At 39.0% G+C, this 21,501-nt stretch overlaps 2 protein-coding genes and 2 non-coding genes across 7 annotated transcripts; 1 reads left to right on the plus strand and 3 right to left on the minus strand.

Annotated features, from left to right (window-relative positions):
* Window positions 1-1,293: 1,293 nt before the first annotated feature.
* On the plus strand, window positions 1,294-1,365 carry TRNAW-CCA (transfer RNA tryptophan (anticodon CCA)). The gene has a single exon. It is a non-coding gene; the product is annotated as a tRNA-Trp (tRNA).
* Window positions 1,366-1,881: 516 nt separating this feature from the next.
* LOC115666562 (uncharacterized J domain-containing protein C1071.09c) lies at window positions 1,882-4,541 on the minus strand. Its single transcript, XM_030588275.2, has 5 exons — window positions 4,159-4,541; window positions 3,959-4,033; window positions 3,382-3,521; window positions 2,745-2,882; window positions 1,882-2,224 (listed from the first exon to the last, which is right to left on the minus strand). Exons 1-5 carry the CDS (start codon window positions 4,427-4,429, stop codon window positions 2,015-2,017), a joined length of 834 nt encoding a protein of 277 aa, XP_030444135.1. The 5' UTR covers window positions 4,430-4,541; the 3' UTR covers window positions 1,882-2,014.
* A 1,681-nt stretch (window positions 4,542-6,222) lies between these two features.
* LOC115666516 (transcription factor TGA1-like) lies at window positions 6,223-11,174 on the minus strand. 4 transcript variants are annotated; one of them, XM_030588247.2, is made up of 11 exons: window positions 10,773-11,174; window positions 10,437-10,501; window positions 9,904-10,016; window positions 8,766-8,935; window positions 8,613-8,687; window positions 8,323-8,382; window positions 8,159-8,236; window positions 7,972-8,035; window positions 7,491-7,762; window positions 7,121-7,348; window positions 6,223-6,811 (listed from the first exon to the last, which is right to left on the minus strand). In XM_030588247.2, the coding sequence occupies exons 4-11, from the start codon at window positions 8,931-8,933 to the stop codon at window positions 6,659-6,661; spliced, it is 1,098 nt and encodes a 365-aa protein (XP_030444107.1). In that variant the 5' UTR covers window positions 8,934-8,935; window positions 9,904-10,016; window positions 10,437-10,501; window positions 10,773-11,174; the 3' UTR covers window positions 6,223-6,658. The 4 variants fall into 4 exon arrangements, with proteins under 4 accessions (XP_030444107.1, XP_056164872.1, XP_030444120.1 ...); XM_056308897.1 differs by lacking the exon at window positions 9,904-10,016 and having other exon boundaries at window positions 10,437-10,496; XM_030588260.2 differs by lacking the exon at window positions 9,904-10,016.
* A 7,155-nt stretch (window positions 11,175-18,329) lies between these two features.
* TRNAE-UUC (transfer RNA glutamic acid (anticodon UUC)) lies at window positions 18,330-18,401 on the minus strand. Its single transcript has one exon. It is a non-coding gene; the product is annotated as a tRNA-Glu (tRNA).
* Window positions 18,402-21,501: the final 3,100 nt, after the last annotated feature.

Raw genomic sequence — 21,501 nt, forward strand, 5'->3', positions numbered from 1 at the left:
AAAAAAATCGGTAGAAAGTATCTGTTATATTCTTTTATTTTATTTTTCGATTTCCTTACCCTAGTTGACCTATTTAATGACCTAATCTACCTCCTAAAAATGGAGAAAAAGAAGAAGAAAGAAAATAAAGAAAAAGGAAAAGAAGGAAAAGCTTTGCGAGGTGGGAAGTGTTGCGGCTTTGATGGCCCTAGGAAGGCGGCTCCTCGTGGTGACCGGTTGGCGCCGGTAATCATTGCTCCTATGTTCTTCCCAGCTGCAAAAGTGGGCATGAAAAATAAAAATAAAATAAAATAAAGGGCCTTCCTTTTTCATTTTAATTTCTGATTATTTTTTTGTGACACAAAAAAGGCAGAAAATAGGGAAGGAGATGGGGAGTCACAATTGAGCAACAATGAAATTTCACAAGACCCAAAACCAAGCGATGCCATATGGGATGATGTATGCATCGCGTATAACCCCAGTTCCAATATCAGAGAACATAATGAACACGTGTAATTATAATTAGACAAAAGTTCACTTAAAAAGAAACCTGATAATTTAATCGTGAATTTACAGAAGTCATCATGTCGCATATAAAGCTTAAAATAGGACCGCGAATATAAAAAAAAAAATTAGGTGATTCTATGCTTTAAAATCGAATCCTTGAAGCATGAGGGTCATCAAGTATTTTCCATTTTTTTTTTTTATATTTGGAACCGTGATAAGTAAGTCAAAACATCAAAATCGTGCGGTCCTGTAACAATTCTCCAAAAATTCGGGGGAATCGACGATCATCTAGAAAGTCAAAGATAAGTTCTTGTTTGGAAGAAAGTATCTGGACATGATAAGGACTTGCCTTGCCCGTTACTAGAATATTAGGTTTAAGGCGTCATGAGATGCGAGTAGGGAAGCCCGAGACCCACAATGCACGTAACTCTAATCCCGTCTTTTGCATATCAATCAAGATTTTTTAAGATCGATGATATATTGGAGCATGGAATTTGTGACTTTCGACTTGGAAATCAAATTTCAGGTCTTAAATCACTCGACGAATCACCTGATAAGTGAAAGTAAAAATATGAGTGGACGAATGAAGGGTGTGGTTTGCCTTTCAAAGTGGGTTCTATTCACCCAAGGGTAAATATTTATGCAACGTAGCTCGGAAACGCAATTTACTGAATTTTGGATCCCACATCCATAATCGATCTTCTTTTTCTTGGGGGGCAGAATATTTATAATTAATTAGGGAAACGAAAAGGAAGGCCATATTATATTTGGTTAAATATATATGTTAAGCAGCTATGACACAATGGTGGATCCGTGGCGCAATGGTAGCGCGTCTGACTCCAGATCAGAAGGTTGCGTGTTCGATTCACGTCGGGTTCAATCCCGCAATGTCCACCTCATCTTTTTGTCTTATGTTATGTTACGACAACACTAATTTGTTCTTAGATTTGTGTTGATCCTTCTTCTTATTGAACTTTTGTAGGAATGAATCTCTGTGGAGCACACGGGCGATCAATGTTTTCCTGGAATGAACTTTACTGGCAATCATCGGACACAATCAACCTGCATCTATTACTCCCCTTCTGTGTGTTTGCATCTGCTTCTTTTCTTTTCTTGCTTCTTCTTCTTCTTCTTTTTTTGCGAATTTCAAATGACTATCAAGACGTTAATAAAAAATCAACCTTGAATGAGTTCATGGGAATCATTATGATCCTTTTCACACTTCATGCCTTACCCACGATTAGATCTCACCCGGTTTGCTTGAAGAGTGTTTCCTGATATCATCCTTCAGTGCAACTTTTGCTGTTTTGGACTATCAGATCTTCCATGGGTACTTCCCACTTTTGTCCTTTGACAAATTCAAAGTGACGGGATGCAAAATCTCAACACTTGATATAGACGAGTTCTTCCTTATTTTCATTTCTTTTTTACCCTTTGATATCACTATAAGTAAACATTGATCTTCAGTAGAAGGAACAATTACATACATTCCACAGCGACATTTACATAAATTAGCCAACCAACAATTTTACTGTGTTTCGTCATCATCCGTGTCAAGCTCGAGGCCCTCCGCCGCTAAGAGCTGACTGATAACCTTCTTCCGTTCCTCTTCTGCTTTCTTTCTCATCAGATCTCTCTTCTTTAGGACGAGTGTATGTCGTTTAAGAGTGTTGGTGAAATATTCCCTGGATGCCTTCTTTTCTTTAGCCAGTATTCTTCTCTCCTCTTCTGGGTCGATCTAGATATGCATCGGAATGTATATACACCATCAGTTGGCAAAGAGCAATATTATCAAACAAAATCACTTCTGACCCAAAAATCGAAAAGGAAAAGAGAGAGCAGCCCAGCTGAAAAGACATCCACAGCAGTTCTGGTAGGGGGATCTGAAGAAAGAACTGGACTTTAAAGGATTAATCTCAAATCCATTGTTTCAGATCTTCTGAGAGTCTTGGGATTAAGAAAAAGAGCTTCCAAGAGGAAGATGGGAAACTGAACTATTTTAGCCACTCCTCCCACTGCCAGACAGCTTTCAAATTGCTGGATGAAGGATTTAATCGACTAACTATCTTTTTAATTACCCATGTATTCCCAGGTCTAACCATATTTTAATCATTCCATCAGTTGAAGCATGGTCTTGTTGACATTGTACATATAAATTCTCTCCTTGCTGTCGTACACCGCGGCTGTTTCCCTCATATAAATTGTCCCTTTTACCCGAAGGTCAGTCTGCTCACGTGTTCATTAAATTAATCAAATACCTTGGAACGTGCAAGCCGTCGTGCTCGGAGATTCATCTCACGTTGCTGCTGCTCAGCCCAAGCTGCAATTGCCATATCACCACGCTGATCAAATGCCTTCCGCTTCTTCATAAGCCATTCCATCCATGCTTGAGATGCCTGGAAAAATAAAATTCAACTGAAATGGCTAGTACAAAATACCTAAGTCATAAAGTACCCTATCACTAAAATTCCAACAGGCAGACTTTAAATGAACTAACAAGGGAAAAAGGATCCACCAAATTGCCAATGACTAACATCCTGAAGATAAAAATTGACAGAAAGCAAAATGATCCGCAAGACATTTTTCTTCTCTGCTTACTCTCAAAAGTGAAACAAAAAGAAATGCTGTATTTGGCTTAGCATTGAAGCCATACAGAGCGCAAATGAACTAAAATTTCAGGATCTGGTCTGCTGCCTCATTGATATATATTGCTACAGAGACACAGATCACGTGCTATTAAAAAAGAAAAGGAGATACAATTTTAAATTTAATCACCATCTGCTGGTATAAGCTTAGAAACCAATGACAGACAACCACAGTGTGAAAAAAATCTTAAACCATATGAAGCCTAGATAAAGTCACGGTAAACAAGTAACTTGCACATAGAACTCTAACCTTCATAGGGTTGACCCGGTTATCCATATCATATTTCCTGCGCTTCTCCTCATCTATGAGCAACTCGTAAGCAGCTTGGATCTTAATAAATCTAGCTTCTGCAGTTTCTCCTTCTTCCAGGGTGCCTCTACCATCATAAACTTTATCAGAAAAGAAAATCGAATCAGTTCAGACTTCTGATCACTGGGAGAAAAACGCAACCAACTCACTAACTTGCAGAAATGGTGCATCCTAGCATCAAAGAATTGATCAAATAACAATTAATGGCTACTCAGTGAGCTACCATCTTATCATTTCTCATGTTTCTTGTAGAATTGCCGCTACAGACTGATCTTTCTTGTGACATATAGCTGCTAACAAATTATTCAACCGTACCAAGCAAGCCCTCATGGCAATAAGCAAGGAACAAAACCGTAACAACACAAAATAAACTATCAGCTTGATAATTCCTTCTAAGTTCGTTTAGCCCATAAAAGTTTATAAGCAAAAACGAATTTCGCAACTTTGTAATGATTTTCTTTTCTATCTTACGCATTATGAGCATTATGAGACGCCCAATCAAGATAAAGGAACAAACCATCCGGATGATAATATTTTGCCAACCGTCTGTAGGCAATCTTTATCTGCTCGTCATCGGCATCTCTTTCCAACTCTGCAGAGATCAACGAATAGCAATTCGTCACCGAACCCATCAACTGAAAAACTCAGAGCCTCGCATTGCGAAGAATCGCTTCTTCCGCTCGCGAAGTACACCGAAAAACTCCAAATTTAAATTACCCAAGGTCTCGTACGGCGATTTCTCCTCGGCCCAGCTCGAAGCCTTGACCATGGTCCTCCTCTGGTTGACCCTGAACCACGTCGGCTCAGCTCTCTCGGAATTGCTCCAAGTGAACACGAAGGACGACGGGGAATTCAACCGCGGAGGCTCGCTGCTCGAGCTCTGGAACGGGACCCTGGTCACCTTCGATCGAGCTCGGGCTTGGGTTCGGCAACACGCGATGGAAGCGACCACCGCGTGGGGACGACAGATCGATCTCAGATTGCTCATGCTTCCCACCCCCAAAATCGATCGAATTTCTCGATCGGTGATGAATCCAAATTAGGGTTTCGGAGCTGAAGGCGATGAACGAATGAACCAACGGAATCTAACTGAATCTAATTTCCCATTTTTTTTTCCTTCTATTTCTTTATTGTATTTTTCCCGGGAATTTTGTGGATGGTTTTTTTTTGTATTTTTTCGACCAATGTGTGGCATTTATTGACTCTTGGGAAATTACTTCTCTTAATATTCTCCCCATCCTTTAATATGGAGAAAATGAAGAAATCATTTTGAAGTCAATAAGATAATTTTACATCTAACTGAAAGTGAATAAAAATAATAATTATCCAGCCGTTTCGATTGCGATTTAAAACGACCGAAAAGTCCTTTCTAAATTTCTCGCCCCAAGAACAAGAACGTTATTATGATATTTCCCAATAAAATTATGAAAAGACAATTCATATATTCGAATGGTTTGAGATGTATAGTGTCGATTTTAAGCTCGAAATAACAAGAGCCAAGAGCGAAACCCCCCATCTTTGGGTTAATTTCTTTATCACTTTGTCAAGCTATTAAACTGATTTTTCTAATTTATAAAGATCTCTACATGTTCCATAATCTCTAAAATTAAGAAATAAACTCAACTTTCTTAATGGCCCATTTCCTCTCCACTAGGTGTGAGCACAGGTTCAAGGCAGAACTGGGAACCGATCCGATTGGTTCTCGATTCTAAGGAGGGAGGTTCTGATTCCCTGTTTCATTTTTTTAGGAGCCGTCGGGTCCAGTTCGGTTCCTGGTTCCTATAGGAATTGGAATTGGGAACCGGAACCGAGAATTGGGAATGGAACTAAGAACCGGGAACCCTGAATCTAAAGTTCATAATTTTCCTACTACTCCTCACTTGTCACTTCTTAGCTCTCAAATTCTCATATTCGTCCACATGCTTATTGCTTTGCTTAACTTATCATGTAGAACATTTCCTAAGGTTTGTTTAGACCTTTGATTTATTATGGTTTTGGAGTACCCACCATTTGCATGATCATTGCTTTGCTTAACTTGTTATGTTTGGGTATTTATTGTCATGTATTTATGCCAAGTTTTTGTTGTTTAGTTAGGTCGATTGCTTTCGTCATTCACTCTTTCAAGAAACATCTTAAACTTGATGGTTGCATAATTAGAACCACGGTGATAATAGATGGTGAAAGGAGAAAAGAAAAAGTAGTTGCAGTTGCGGTTGCAAATAATCGATACACAATACTTCAATTTTAAATTTAAAACTATTATTAAGTTATCAACTATGATTATTGTTTTTTATTTTATTTTAGGTGATCAGAATTTGGAACAAATTTTCATAGATGGTTGAGGACCAAAAGCTCATCATTCATTTCTTTTTCTTGCTTCCCATTTTGTTTGTGGTCCTGTATATGAATATTGTCTTGATCGACATGCTAATCTCTCGTGAATTTTGTTGCGCATCGATTCTCGCAATGACTTATCATTTTAATTGTATTTATTTGAACCGTAATACTAGGAAAATTAGTCTTATGTATTCTCTTTAGTGAATGATAAGCTTGTTCGGTATTGTTGCGTTCATTTTCGTTTTGTTTAACTAAAAATGAAACTAAAAAAAAAAAAAAGAACTTGTTGGACCCTGAAACCTGTGACAGGGTAGGTTCTAGGTTCCAGGTTCCAACGGGTAGGTTTCAGGTTTAAAAAAATGAGGAACATGTACTCGATAGTGGGTTCTAGGTTCCAGATGAAATCTGTAAGGAACCTGAAACCGCTCACCCCTAGTCTTCACATTCAAACTCAAATTTAAATTTACTCTCCCATAATAAAGTTGTACTCAATATAATGATTGAGAGTTTCCCTCCTTCAAATACCACAACCCTCGGCATCTACTTTCCAACTTAACAGAAATTTACGCAAGCCGAATCATGCTGCAAACTTCATTCAAATGAAGCCTGCAATGCAAGTGTCGCTGGAAAGACGTGTACTATATATACAATAACGTCACGCACTGCGGAAGAACTAACGTGCCTAGATATTAATCGCGCGAGCGGCTTATCTCTATATTCACAATGATCAGAACTTGGGAGTCCTTGATAACTGCAGGCACATCCGTTGGAGTCTATAGAACGACAGCAGCAAGTTTTAGTTCCGGCCTGCTTGCCAGTGAGTCTTTTCCAGCTACGAAGGCCTACTTTTCCTGGTGCGGCTGTTCTGGTGTTGATTGCCTTAGGCAGGTTCGTGAGGACGGGCAGCCCACAGAGAGCTCAGTGCACGAAGACGGTGACAAAATTCTCCGAGGGCAAGCAATGCGCGGGCCGCTTGGCGGGTGGTTAGAATGCGAGACATTTGCTGCATGGTCTGCTGCCGGAGATGATCTGCCTGTTAATGTGGAAACGAAAAACGGCGTGTCAGCAGATCAAATGCGGTCAATGAGCAAAGCAAACAGAACTAGGGAAAACAGAATAGAGACTAGGCATTAAGCAATCAAATCCCTTGCTACTCAGATTTCTGGCACAAGCATTTCTGAGTTCGATTTCGTTTGAATTGAATGAGATCGTCACGTCAAGCCCTGCACCTTACGACTTGAATTGGTTTGGGTTGGATCCATTCCACCGAGAGACCTGCCTACTAATGTAATAAATCAAGAATCCTCCCAGGAGCGGCACAAGTTCGATAAGTGGAGATCACCTGGTTCACAAAGTCCTCCAATGCTCCCAATTTCTCCATAGCAGCAGCCACCTCGGAGGCGTAATGCCCTGTGCCTAGTTGATTATCGGCGACTTCCTGAACTAAATTCTGCTGAAGTTTTTCCAGTCCTTTAGATAGAGCCTCTTCGGCTTGCTGGGACAAATGTCGGAGGTTGCACACTTGCAGCATCTGTTGTTCGGTCAAAAGATCGATTTGCGGCAGTAGAACCTGTCGAATAATCGACGGATCTAAACTGAGGTTTTGATAGCGATTCTTTGTTACACAGGCAAAAGATTCTTTGGATTGGAAGACACTTCGTTCTCGTAAAGGAAGCGTCGAATGGAAAGGCAAGAGGGAAGGAAATTCTTACATTTAGCAGCTCCGACGGACGAAATCCTCCAATCCAAAGGAAAAACCGCTCTGCCGATGTCCTCCATGCGCCGGACATCAAAAAGAATATGTCGGCCTTGGCAGCTTCTGCTTTCATGCGGAAAAGATCGTAATAGTGTTTCAAGCCGCTCTCTACCAGGAATAGAAGCTCGACGTCACCTACTTGGCCTTGCAGCGCAATCCTAAGTTCACAACTCTTTTTACGTTGCTCTTCGACCCAGTGCCCATATTCCATCTCGAATGTGGCAATTCCTGGGAGATAAACACTAACGTTAATTTCTTTGAAGGAATTACATCTTTACTAGATGGTCCATCCATCTATTTGGAAGCTGAGAGGCGACATCTTATGTTTGGAATCATTAAAGGCTTTGAAATGGCAATCAGTTCTAACTTGCTTAGTGTTAAGCAGGATTGCCATAAATAAGCACCGAAACAGTTGCCAGATCCAGGAGAATACGAACCCGAGTTGACTGTTTGGGAGAATCCGAAATGATTAGCATCGTATGAATTTCCCAAGAACACCCCCTAAATAGAGAGAATTTAACCGGTCCATTAGAAAGATACTACGCAACCAATGTTGCACTAAAAAGCATTACGGTAGAAAGAATGACGTGATGAAAAGCTCTTAAAGAGTCGACATAGGCCTACTTGCTGCCTAGCTCTCCCGAGTTCCAGCTCCAACTGTGCTAGCTTCAAGCGGCTTGATTCTAGTTGTTGTACATATTTCTGAAAGACAACTTAGATCCAAACCTATAACTTGAAAGTCCAACAAAACTACAATGAAATGAACAGGACTGCACTTTCTTTTCTACCTTTTTCCGAAGACGACTTTTTCGAGCAGCTTCACGGTTCTGTGCCAGACGTCTCTGTACCTGCACAGTTGATGCACATGTTTGAATAGGTCGACACCGAATTATGTTGCATCGAGAGTTTATTCTAGGCAAAGCAATCTTAAAATAATACTTAAGGTTGCTTGACGCAAAATCATCTTGGATCTAGAGAAAGCTTGCTCGACCGTGGTTTAGATGGAGCATGAATAATTAAGCACATCCCGGAAACCAAGTACCGTTCATATCTGTAAGATGTAGGCAACACTGTTCACCTTGTCAGGTCTATTTGCCTCCTGATCGCTTCTGGAACTGGAATTTTCCGCCGATTCATGAGAAACATATTCAAACTGCGAAATTCAATGCTGAGAGAAATCAGTCATGACCCAGAAATACTCAAGGCACACAGTCTTATGAGATTAGTTCACCTTCTTGTCTAATCCATCATCTACTGCATGCACACTCATAGATGACGATGCTTCGAGATTTTTGACCTTGTCACCTTTGAAGGTGTCTCCCCACATGGTGAACTGGTCAAATGGCTCGTAAATGACCATCTTTCTTGGGTTGACAAGCTGGGCTAAAGGCGAGTTCATACCTGACCAGAAAGGAAGAGAAAAAGAAAGGTATATATTCACAATTATAAACAAGAAGGAAAACATCGGCAGTTATAAACAATGTCCTACACTTATGATAAGTAGGCATGCACGACTAATTTTCGGAGGAGCCCTAACAATGCTTTGCTGGTCTGGTCAATCAGAAGCCAAAAGCGTCTCTGAAGCTAATATCACAAAGCACACACCATGAATGGGACATTATGCAAACCGCATCGCCAATTAAGCTGTCAACACGGAGAATCTTCAACATACAAGACAAGCAAAATTAGATACTAAAGTATGAGATTTATTCATCCGATTGGAAAATTTTATTTATTCTCAATCAATTGACAAAATTGATGGCATCAATCATTGCGGCAACTTAGCATTATTTTCTTTTGTGATTGATGGTAAGGAAACAGTTTCTGGCTCTTTTAAAGGGAGTTTCTGAGCACTGCACAAGCTTCATTGTTTCGTGAAAAACCAAAGTCATCTGCTAAGTTCCTTGTTCATGTACGAGTTCCTTTTTCTTGCTTTTCTAGGAGCAAATTGGAAACAACTTTGCACACATATGCAAAGACGAGAGCTAATGAAGGAGATGCAGTCCATCAATCTTTGTTTATATCTTCGCTACATGTTATAAGTGGATTCCAATGCTGTGCCTATCTGAATCATCAGATTTACAACTAAGCAACGATGTCAAATCTTTTGAACTGCCTGGAAACAAAGTCGTATAGATCAGATTTCAGATCCTTGAAAGAAAAAGATTCTAATGTTGTCATGATTTTCGTCCCTTGCAGGTAAGACTTTAAGGCTCTCATAGGAAACTAACATTGAACTCAACCAAGAGAATAAGATGATCTGCAACATTTACTTGAGATCTACCGATTCTCTTTCCAAAATCCACTCAAGTTTGCAAGAACTGCAAAACGCTACAAAACATAAAGAAAAAAAGGAAAAGAAAACGAACTGGCGATCAAGTAAGTTATTTGTTCAGATATCTGTTTGGAAGAGAATGAGGAGACAGCTACTATCTCACTAAACACTTTGGTCACGCTTCAGCAAACCATTTGTTCTCATTTTCTGCAAAATCAAGTTGAAGGGAAGGATGAAGCAATAGTTTGTGAGATTCAAGAGATAGATAAATTCTCAACCTACTCAAGAATCAATTCACGAAGATATCTGGAAATGTAATCAAATCACAAATTTAGTTGGAAACAGAGAACAAGAGATCTAGAGAGGAAACTTGGCTTCGCAGCTTCATGATTTTTGTCAACGACCCATCAAAGGACCCATTTTGTTATCCTATGGTTCATAATAGCCAAAGATTGTGCAACTTCAATTCTTCCAGTACCACCACAAGAAAAATCTAACTAGAGGGAGCATGCAACTGTATTCTCTAGTAGTTTAAACTGTCATAGAACATTACCATATATATAAGACAACATACATGTTAACAACATACATCATCGGAAGGATGAATAAGAATCTGATTTGGCTTACCTCACTGGAACTGTTTCACAGCATCCTTCAAGAATCTAGCGCCCCGAAACAATTTGCTTACTGAACTGGAGCAACAGAAACAAAGCAAAACAAACAAATTTTCATTCATTAACAATGAAGACCGGAGAAAAGTAACAGCAAACTGGTGTATTATCAACATAAGAACTCTGCAGGGAAGAGCCAAGTTGAACAAAAGTTGCTGAAAAACATTAAGCTATTTTCCAAAGAAATGTCTGGAACAAAGTATGATCATGTTATCTTCAGCCCAATTCTCGAATCCAAACAAGAAGAATACGATCCTCGCATAAACAGTTAAAAGCTCAAGAATCAGATTACCTCCCACTTTGACTTGATTGCTGGAGAGCCAGAAACTGCTGGACTTGACCAAGAACTTAGCGCCTCTTCGCTCGCAGCTACAAACGGAGAATATCAAGAGTGTGCAAGTGCTGGTGTGGACTGCGGCGTACTAAAAGGAGGCTTATATTGGATCGCTCTCTCAGGTCCTCTGAGGGTCGCTGTTATTGGTCCCTCCAAAGCAAACAAAAACCATAAAGCAGATGCAAGACCGATAATAAACAATGACCATAACAACAATTATCAAGAAAGAAACAAAAGGAGCGATCAAAAAAGCAAGATTATTCTTTTAGCCTTTCCTTAGCTTATCAACCGATAAAAAGAAAACGTCTTGGTGTTCCCACTGTGAGGGGGAGTTTTATAAGGAAGGAAGTGAGCAAAGCAAAAATTACAGATGAGCGCACCAGCCACAAGCCACAACAGCACAAAACACCCCCCACATCTTTGAAAAGCAAAAGAGGGAGGCTGAAAACGACACCCTCAAATATGCGCACCACCACCAAACGCTTTGGAGCATCTTGGAACGACGATCACTTCACTGACACGAAAAGAAAGGGGCGGGGGGAAAAATCCTTTTTTTTCTTGATTTGATGGAAATTCTTGCATGTTGACTCGACTAATTACATGCAAGAATTTTCGTGGATGAAATGAGAGATTTTCTAACGTACGCATGAGTGAAAGGCTTCATCCGGACCTTGGGACGTTAAAATAAAAGGGTATTCTTGTTCTTCCTTAAGAAGAAAAACAATATTAGGGAGGGACAGGAGTGTTATGGCAGGGGACCTAAAACAAGGCGTTGTAGCCATAACAGGTGGAAACACCCTCCTCTGGGGCATGGGATCGTGATTTTCTTGATTTAAGTGAAGTAAATTAAAAATTTATCTCTACTACTTTTAATAGGATAATTGCAAGACAAATATAGAACTCGTCAATTTTGTGCACTTCAATCCAAAAACTTTAAGTTCATTCGTTTAAGTCACGAAACTTACAAATTCGGATGCGCTTTAAAGTCCTTGGATTTGCCTCGTGATTATCCTCTACTATCTAATTAAAGGGGTACATGGTGATTATGGTCCTAAAGTTTTCGTCCCTGAAGATTTCATTAAGTAAAGTCAAATTTCATTTTGGTGGTTGTGGATGCTTTAATAACTGGATGTGCGCCGTAATTATCACGCCGTCGCACTTTCTTGACAATCAAATCATCCACCTTCATAGTTTACCTGTGAAAGAAGACGAAAGAGGAAGACCGAGTGATTTAGCAATTTAAATTGATTTTGTGAAAATATGTTTTGCTTAAATGTATTCTACAATCCTTTTTCGGCTTAATCCCTTTAAAACAAACTCGATTTTAGATTCAGTCTCAATTCCGCCCAGAACTTTTTGTTTTGTTTAAAAAAAAGAAGGTCATGGAGAACGATTCTTATGTAGATGAGGGTGAACTTACTTTAGTCAACAACGTACAGAGACTGATATAAATTTACTTATAATCTTATTTCAATACCAACATAACCATAAAAAGAAAAACATACATATAAACAACTTGTCATCAAAAGGAGTCTTTGTCTGGCACAAACTAAGCAGGAGCATCTTTGTGCTCTACTGTTTGAAAAACAAAAAAACAGATAATCAATAAAAGGTTCGAATATCTCGCGTTATAAAATAAACAAAAAAAGAAATTCATTTTAATCGAAAAAGCTTTTTTGGGCAGTCAAAGAATAATGAATGTTTAGATTCTTCACGCCATTTTTTAGTCCAGTGGTTGGGAAAAGAAAGAGTCCTCGCTCCTCAGCTGAGTCCTTAAAATATCTCCGCAAATTGCACGCACAACTTGTACAATATTCCAGAATTTTTGGACCCATTCTCACTAAACTTTTTTAACTTTATTTTTTTGGATAAGTGCACTAAAAGTCCTAAAACTTATCACGAAAGTATAATTGAGTCATCAAACTTTCAAAAAATGCAATCAAGTCCTACAATTTGTCACGAAAGTGCAATCGAGTCATAAAACTTTCAAAAAGTGTAATCAATTGAAAGACTTGATTGAACCAATCTGACAAGTTTTAGGACTTCATTTCACATTTTGAAAGTTTTAAGACTCGATTGCACTTTCGTTACAAGTTTTAGGACTCAATTGCACTTTTTGAAAGTTTTAGGACTCAATTGCACTTCATGACGAGTTTTATGACTTCTGGTGCACTTATCCCTCATTTTCTTTTTTTTTGTAAATCTCTCGATCTTCTTACGTATCATGAAGCCCACTGAAATCACCATCACCTTATTATATATCGAATGCCACCTTTGCAATGTCTCACTTTACGTGTTCCTTGTGCATACCTCTCTTCGCAAAATGCAATAAAAAATATATTTTGCTGGGTGGGAAAGTGGAAAAAAGAGGCAAGGTCAGTCCAAAATATATAAATTGCCTTTCCAAAGTGGGTGTTGCTGCAAAGATTCATTCGTCGATCTTTTTTATTATCGAATGGGTTTGGTTTGTTAAGGAATTGCAGTAAATTTATTACTAGAAAAAGAATATACTCAGATTCGACGAGATATTTGTGATGGGAGCCAGAAGAAGTGATGCCATTTCATTAGAGGAAAAAAGTTGAATTGTGATATATATAAATTCAAAGTTCCCACCTTGAAGCATTAAAGCAAAAGTGACCCCCAATAAAATCGAAATTTTAAATAAGAAAATTGTAAAAGTGCCATCCCTTTTCGATGAAAAGCACGTATCATGAACGAGTGCTCTCTCCTGTGAAACCTAATTTTGCTGCTCAATGTGAACATAATCATTGGATCCTGTAACCCCCATCTCCATCCGATATCGAATACACAATTTGAAATGGTTTGGAACATCTGAAAAGCTTTCGTGGTCGGGAGGCCTTTACAATCTGTTCAATGAAATTGAAAAGTCGAGTTATAGAAACTATATAATTTGACTATAAGCGTTGAATTTTTTTTTATGAGCGTCGAAATAGGCAAGCGAGCGTGCTTGACATCCTCTTGGTTCTAGATGCTAAATCAATCAAGGGGGCGAGATGAAGTAATTACACTTTTTTTGAAAAAAAAAAAGATGGAAAGTAAATAGATTTATGAATCGTGGCTAACATAATCCCAAATTGAACAACTGTCTCCAAAAGTATGCTAAAAGAGGGAAATGTCTTAGGCTGCGTTTGGTTGTTTGGAATTCTAATTAAGATAGGACTAGATGGAATATGATATGAAATTAAGAGATTTTGCTATATCCTATTTACTAAACCGAATGTTTTCATTTTTTATTGTCACGAACTGTGATTCTCTCGTACTCCCATACCCTTGTAAGTGGAGCTTGGGGTTATCGAGTAAAGAGTGAAGATGTAGAAGGGATGAAGATAACTGGGTCATGGGAGTAGTGTCAGGACGATTGGTACTAAGATTTATAAGATAGAACGAATATACCCTTAAGAGCTATGAAGGCAGGGTTGGCCTCCCGTGCACAAACTGATCGGGAGCTGATGTCGCTCTCTTGATGTGGCTATGGCAGGTCAAAACCAGTTGTGGTGCCTAAAGTATTATGCGTGTATCGCTGGATGGACTAGACGTTCGACCTAAACTGGGCGTTGTACAATCTGATACAAGGAAACTATTCGCTGTATTGTTCTTTGGAATAACTAGAGAACGAGGGCTGGCCTAGCATGAATGACCCATTAGGTGCCGCACAAGCTATTCCGTGGCTAAAGAACTGTCGGCCCGTGACACTATCATGTCCATTATTTAGTACAAACAATGTATGTATATGATTTTATCCTATCTTGAATAAGAACCAAATACTGAATACGATAGATTATCCTGATTTCTACTCTGGCTACTAAACATACCCTTGCAAAACTCCGTGATACTTCCGTGATTGATAACTATAAGGATCAAGTTGACAGGTGTGTTAATTGCACCAATTAAGTATGCCTCAATAAAGAAAACCTCATCAAAATCACCGCTCTAAACACACCATAGGGAAAGAAAAGCATCTCCTTTTGGCTGCGTTACCAAAAAGCCAACACCAATCACATGACGCCGCGAGCTGAGAGCCACTTCAGTTCTTGCCCTAAAAAAGGTCCCAACCAAGTCAGCGTGAGTCGAGATTTTTTTTTCGTGACTCGGAAGAACCAAAGCTTTGGAACAAAAGAAGATCGGGTGAGTCAGATTCGGTAAATTCTCTAATTACATCGCCAACGTTTATGATGAAAAGGAACCCTTGCTTCACTTCGAATTTCATAGAATAAAATAATTAACCTGAACCGACATAAAGAAACAAAGGATAAGCAAAACAATTCCTTTTTCTCTATAAAGTGAATTTCTCGTGAAAAGCGTTTGATGTGTTAGATCAAGATGGGTTAAATTACCCAAAGTTGTGACCTTGCGCTGGCCTAATTTCTTAAAAACGCCCCCAATTTTAGGTCACGTCCCTAATCTGCCCCGAATATTTTTTTATTTCAGAAAAAACCCCAAGCTTTAGGTCCAATCCCAAATCCGTCCCGAACTTTTTTTTTTTTTTTTTGATAACCGGAACCCCGCACGGCCGACAGGGAGGGTAAACCCTGGGTGACGCTAGCGCAGGACCCACCACCACGACGCCACACTTAAGAATCCCTAACGACTACGGGGTTCGAACTCCGATCCCTTCGTGGGGGGACTAGAGCACAAGCCAACGCAGCCGCTGCGGGCGGTGGTTGCCCCGAACTTTTTTTTTTTTTTTTATAATCTCTGAAAAAAAAAACCCCAAACTTTAAGTACAGTCCCAAATCTGCCCCGAATTTTTGTTTTGTGTAAAAAAAAAATCACCAAAAATTCAATTTATTTTAAAACCCGAACTTTTTTTTCTAAAACCCCAAATATCACCTCCAATTTTTTTGTGTAAAAATCACCAAAATTCAATTTATTTTAAAAATATACGAATCCGTCCCAACTTAATGTGGCAACAAATCCACATTAACAAAGTAATTTGGTTTTTTTTTAGACAAAGAAAAGTTCAAAGCAAATTTGGACTGAATCTAAAAATTAGTTTTTTTTAAATAAAAAAAAATTCGAGGTGGATTTGTTGTCGTTCCTAACTTTCATATCCTAGAATGGTTTTATTTTGGAGAATTTCAACAATTTTTATTTGGTTTGATTTGTTATTGAAGTGGAAATGCGACTTCGGTCTGTACCTATCAGCCCACTACTTTGCTGATGTTGATTTGTTATTGATGTGGAAGTGCCACATCAAGTTGGGACTAGATCACGGGGGAATATTTTTGAAAATAAATTGAAATTTGCTGATTTTTTTACCTAAAATAAAATTTGGGAGAGATTTGGGACTGAACTTAAAGTTTGGGGTAAATTTGGGACTGCACCTAAAGTTTGAGATTTTTTCTGAGACAAAAAAAAGTTTCAGGCAGATTTGAGACTTAACTTAAAGTTTGGGGTTTTTTAGGAAATTCACCCCCTTACGCTCGCTAGGACAGACAATACAGAGCAAATCTCGTTTTCTTTCGACCCCCCGGCCACCCCCCCCTCCTTTTTTTTTCTTTTTTCTTTGTAGCCGAGGCAAACCGACAGACCGATAGATTATATTCCTAAATTGGATTCCTAGATTTAGATGGGTTCAAATGGTTATTCCTTTTGCCCTTTCCGTTTGGTTCTAATGTAGTTTATGTTGAGCATTGTTGATTATGAAAAATATACGAAACGCGACACTAGTTGTTGTAACTGGAAAATATAAATAAAGATTATAACTCGAAAACGATAACAAATATAATAACGACCAAGCCAATGTTTCTAAAATCTTAACAAATAAAGATTACAGAATTACGAACCAAATATAGATTTGCTATATGTTATAAAATCGTAGAGGAATTAAACCAGAGGTGAGATACGGATTACCAAATCTAAGGCGATTAGTTTAGTTTTTGCTAACGATGCTAAGCAGATCCAAACTATACCTCCCAGGATACAACATTTCGAACCCGTTTATATTAACACTATACAAATAAAACTCTGTCGAACATTTCTCGAAATTGGCACACTTAAAGAATGACTTATAGAGAAAACTCGAGGAGATCTTGTTTTTGAACTAAAGAGACGTTTATTTAAAGACAGAGTAAACAGTTGCAGAAAACCGAAAGAACGTGAGCTCAAGAGCCATGTCGGTTATGCTCACATTTGTTGAACCATTAACCCTTAATAGCAACAATATCAAAGCCAAAGAAAATTGCGACAGAAAACTGAAAAGACGTGTGAACCGAAGAAAATTACAACAGTTTACACTCATTCGTCATCCAATTTTATTTTATTTTTTTGCCTTTAAATTTCTTCCCTGGGTAAAGCTTTTCGCAAAGTCGCATTGATAAAGGAGGGTACTAAGATAGGCAAAAGTAAAGAGAGGAAAGGAAAGGAAAGGAAAGGAAGGACCGTGGTTTTGCAACTTGGTGCTTGAATAATTGGTGGGTCTTTCTTTCCGGAACTGTTTTGGCACGCATCGGATTAGCTTTGAAGGCAAAACTGGCTAAGCATGTGACAAGTCCATTGCCTTTAGCTTTTCAAAAGATTTTAAAGTTCTCATCGTCATCCTATATGCTGGGCAACCTGGATTTGTCTAGGCTCCTAGGCATTAGAGCCAAATTAATTCTTGCACTTTATGTCATAAAGTTGTACAATAGAATGTATTATTCTAAAATGAGATGGTTTATTCCCATCGGTTAAATTAGATGTTTCTGTCTTCGACAAAAAACAAAATAGTGAGTTAAACACACGATACATGCTAAATGGAGATGTAGATTTTTTTGCCTTCTCTAGCAGCAAAAGTCCTTAATTGCCTTTTGTGTTTCTAATTTTTTTTTTTTTTGTGGGTAGAATGTTTACGCGTCCGAAGCAACTTTAGATGGTCCAAGAGGGGATCATCAAAAGGTGGAGCTGGAGATATGCCCTGCAAGAGATCAATCAGGCAACAGAGATTCTCAGGGATAATCCCTAAAAGATTCATGGCAAATCTATGTGATAAGGAAAAAGGGCGACACAATTATTGCCGATATTATCGTCGTCACCGCCATCAAAATTACATGATTAATTCAATGTGTTATCCGAACTTTGGTCAACTAATGTACTGAACCAGAGGTGCTAATAAATCCGGCCCCTTTTTCAGCTATCAAAGCAAGGTATGAGCGATTCAACATGAACGAATGAAGCATAAATTGAAATTCAATCTCACAGCTGATGCATTGAATGTATGGTTTAATGAAAGCCCAGATTCTCGTTCCTTATAGCCACTGACCAGGTGATTTCGTACCACGGCATGGGCCTCTGTATTCAGGTTCAATGCAAAGAAGTCGACGATGGTCCAAAATAGACATGAAATCACGAGAGTAACCTTAAATTGGGCCAAGAAGGATGTCCCCAATTGAAAGCCCCACCCAAGAAAAAAAAGTCAAAAATCTTCCATTGCAAATCACGAGAGTAACCTTAAATTGGGCCAAGCAGAATGTCCCCAATTGACAGCCCCGCCCAAGAAAAAAAGGTCAAAAAATTTTCCATTGCCGGGAATCGAACCCGGGTCTCCTGGGTGAAAGCCAGATATCCTAACCGCTGGACGACAATGGAATTCTTGTTTTGTTGCCTCCATTAAAACCACATAACCCAATCTACCGCAACTATACAGATGCCCTGTGGCAACCCCGAGCACCGGGTCACGATATTGTCTCTTTCTGCGTTTTAATAAATGGTTAATATCACGAAAAACTCCAAATTAATACACTTATGATAATTTTATCTCAAATTAATTTTTTGACTACTAAAAAATTTCAAACCGAAACATTTGTGATAAATTTATTAAATTGGATTATTACCACGAAAAATCATAAATCGATACACCTGTGACATACAGAGGGTAAAACCCTAAATTGGTACATCCGTCAACTATCACATGTCAACAAATTCAATAATTTTGCGGTAAAATTTAACGGAAACTAATGAAGGATAAATTTATCACAAATGTACCGGTTTGGGGTTTTTGGTGGTCAAAAAATTAGTTTGGAATAAATTTATCATAAGTGTACAAGTTTAGGGTTTTTGGGGATATTAATCCTTTAATAAATAGAATTTGATCCTTGATTTTTTTTAAAGAGTAATTAAAAAAAAGAAGAAGCAGATGCAGCAACCAACTAGAGAGAACTTCGAGATTCAAGCATATAAGCAAAAATAATAATAATATAAGACCCTTTGAAGTGGGGTGAATATTTTAAACAGTAGAACAATAGTGTAGCGTCACTTCAAGCGAGGCGAAAAGGGGAAAAGGTTAGTGATCTGTGGGGGCTGTTTAGTGCTTAATTAATTTCGATGCACGTCCCTTTCCTCTGCTTAAACAACATTATCGCGACCTTTTTTTTTTTTCCCATTTCATGCGTTTCCCCGAGGGAACATCGGTTTCGATAAGTCAAAAGGGATGTAATGCGAGAGTTGATGATTTCTTTTTCCTCTTGAAAAAGGGCTTATCATTAGTGGCTCTTACATAACACCATCCCCACATTTCGCCCAATGCGCACGCCTATATTAGCCAAACTGATGTGTTGTATGCCTCACTGTCTTGCGATATCGGTAGCTTTTTTCGGAAAGTTCGTCTGGTGCAAACGATTGATGAATTCTTCTTTTATGCACGACCCATCGGTGATATGTGCGCATGGAATGTGTTGCTACGGCTAACTTGTTGCGCTATGAGTTTGACCCGATCCTCATCCTCACGGTATCGAGCGACAATTGGGTCTTAATTGCTAAACAATGTGTTGAGAATCTTGAGATACACGTGCGAGTTGTGTTAGATAAGTCCCACATTTGAGAATTGGTGTGATGTGTATCAGTTGGCCTTTAACTTATTGATTTAAGCTTTTAAGTGAAGCTAGGTCCAACCGGATATGTTGACGGGTTCGGACTTGAGTTCGGCCTTGGCGATCTTCCCGGGTGAAAGTATCGGGTTTCTGTTGCGCGCTCCCAACAAATGGTATTAGAGGCAATGATTGATTGGTGCTCCCTAATCTGTTCCGGTGTTTGGTGAATATCTCAAGAAAAAAAATCTCATGATTGTAGAAATTGTCATTGCGGTTGGTTTGGCAAGAACAGACCATGGATAGTCGTTGTGCGCTCCTAAGAAATGATATTAAAGCTGATAGTTGATTGGTACTCCCCAATCTGTTCCCGTGTTTGGTGAACATCTCGAGAAAAAAAAATCTCATGATTGACCCTTGTTTCGGGTGGAAATTGCTATCACGGTTAGTCCGGCGAGAAGAGACCATGGGCAATTGGTATGGTAACTCCTAACAAATGGTATTAGAGCGGATGATTGATTGATGCTCTCCAATCTGTTCCGGTATTTGGTGAATATCTCAAGAAAAGAATCTCATAATCAACCCTTGTTTTGGGTGGAAATTGATATCACTGTTGGTATGGAGAGAAGAGACCATGGACAGTAAAAATAATCTCATGTTCAACCCTTGTTTCAGGGGGAAATTGCCATCACGGTTGGTCCGGTAAGAAGAGACCATGGACAGTAAAAAAAATCTCATGGTCGACGCTTGTTTCGAGTGGAAGTTGCCATCACGGTTGGTCTAGCGAGAAGAGACCATGGACAGTAAAAAAAATCTCATGATCGACGCTTGTTTCGGGGAGATTCAACTTGAGATAAGTTAATGCAGAAGAATACCTAAATTTAGGGGGAGCAAACCTGCTACTGTGTGGTATTGAGCAATTAATATATCGAAGTTGGCTCACAACTCATTGGCTTAAGTTTTTGCATGAAGGTAGGTTCAAATAGATATGTTAACGGGCTCGGACTTGAGCTCTCTTTGGCAATCTCTCGGGATGAAGGTATTGGGTTTCTGCTGCACGCTCCCAACACAATGGTTAGTGGTCTGCCCTAGGAATCAATCAAGGTTGATACTCTAATATTAGTTGTGGATTAGGTTGTGTCGGAAATCGACCTTCACTATACTTAGGTAGTCATAATGTCTTGCTAGAGACCGCTTATGACTTGTGGGCCAAAAAGAGTTTTGGGCACATTGTTAATGTTTAGTGAACCTATAGGGTCGCACACAATAGCGAACGGACTTAATATTGTACGTGCGCCTTGATTTACTTAAGAAGTAGATTTTAATTTATTCTCCTATTTAAATTATCTATGCGGTCGTGCGCGTTATGAAATAACGATTAAACGTACGATTGAAGGTGGACGGTTTGGCGAGCCCAAATAGCCCGGCCCACTTCTTTTAATTCCGTTAGATAATAAGGCTGTATAAATAGATAGAGAATCGTTCTCATGTCTAGGGTTTTTCGATAGAGTATCGAAAATCAAAAGGCGTTCAAGAAAAAGGAACTTCAAGATCTTTCGCTAGCACGTGGATCGTTGGAGAATTCCGTTCGTGTGTGTGGATACCGGTAGATGCGCAACACTTGGAGCGCTCATCCGGACACAATCGATGCTTGATTTATCTTCGATCCGCAAAAGGTACGTATCAAAATTCCTTTTCGATTTCAATATACACATGGATCCTGTCTAGGTTCTATATTCCGCTGCGTTGTTTTTTGTTGATGAACCCTTCAAACCGACCATTTCGACACGAACAAAACTGAGGTCTTACTCGAAGGAGCACGTGTCGTCTTTCCAGGATCGGATCATTTCTCAAATCGCGGCTTTAAGGTATCCGGTTCATTT

This window comes from Syzygium oleosum, unplaced genomic scaffold (assembly GCF_021117445.2).
Source record: "Syzygium oleosum isolate NSW1041296 unplaced genomic scaffold, Sole_v2.1 Sole_v2.02, whole genome shotgun sequence".
Lineage (NCBI taxonomy): Eukaryota > Viridiplantae > Streptophyta > Magnoliopsida > Myrtales > Myrtaceae > Syzygium > Syzygium oleosum.

Coding starts and splice junctions, on each gene's coding strand:
- LOC115666562 (XM_030588275.2), bottom strand. CDS start 4,429: ATGAGCAATCTGAGATCGATCTGTCGTCCCCACGCGGTGGTCGCTTCC. Junction 3,522..3,958: donor AAAATATTATCATCCGGATG/GTTTGTTCCTTT, acceptor TTTCTGATAAAG/TTTATGATGGTAGAGGCACC. Junction 2,225..2,744: donor GACGGCTTGCACGTTCCAAG/GTATTTGATTAA, acceptor ATGCATATCTAG/ATCGACCCAGAAGAGGAGAG.
- LOC115666516 (XM_056308896.1), bottom strand. Junction 8,383..8,612: donor AGGCAAATAGACCTGACAAG/GTGAACAGTGTT, acceptor TCAACTGTGCAG/GTACAGAGACGTCTGGCACA. Junction 8,237..8,322: donor AAAGTCGTCTTCGGAAAAAG/GTAGAAAAGAAA, acceptor GTTGTCTTTCAG/AAATATGTACAACAACTAGA.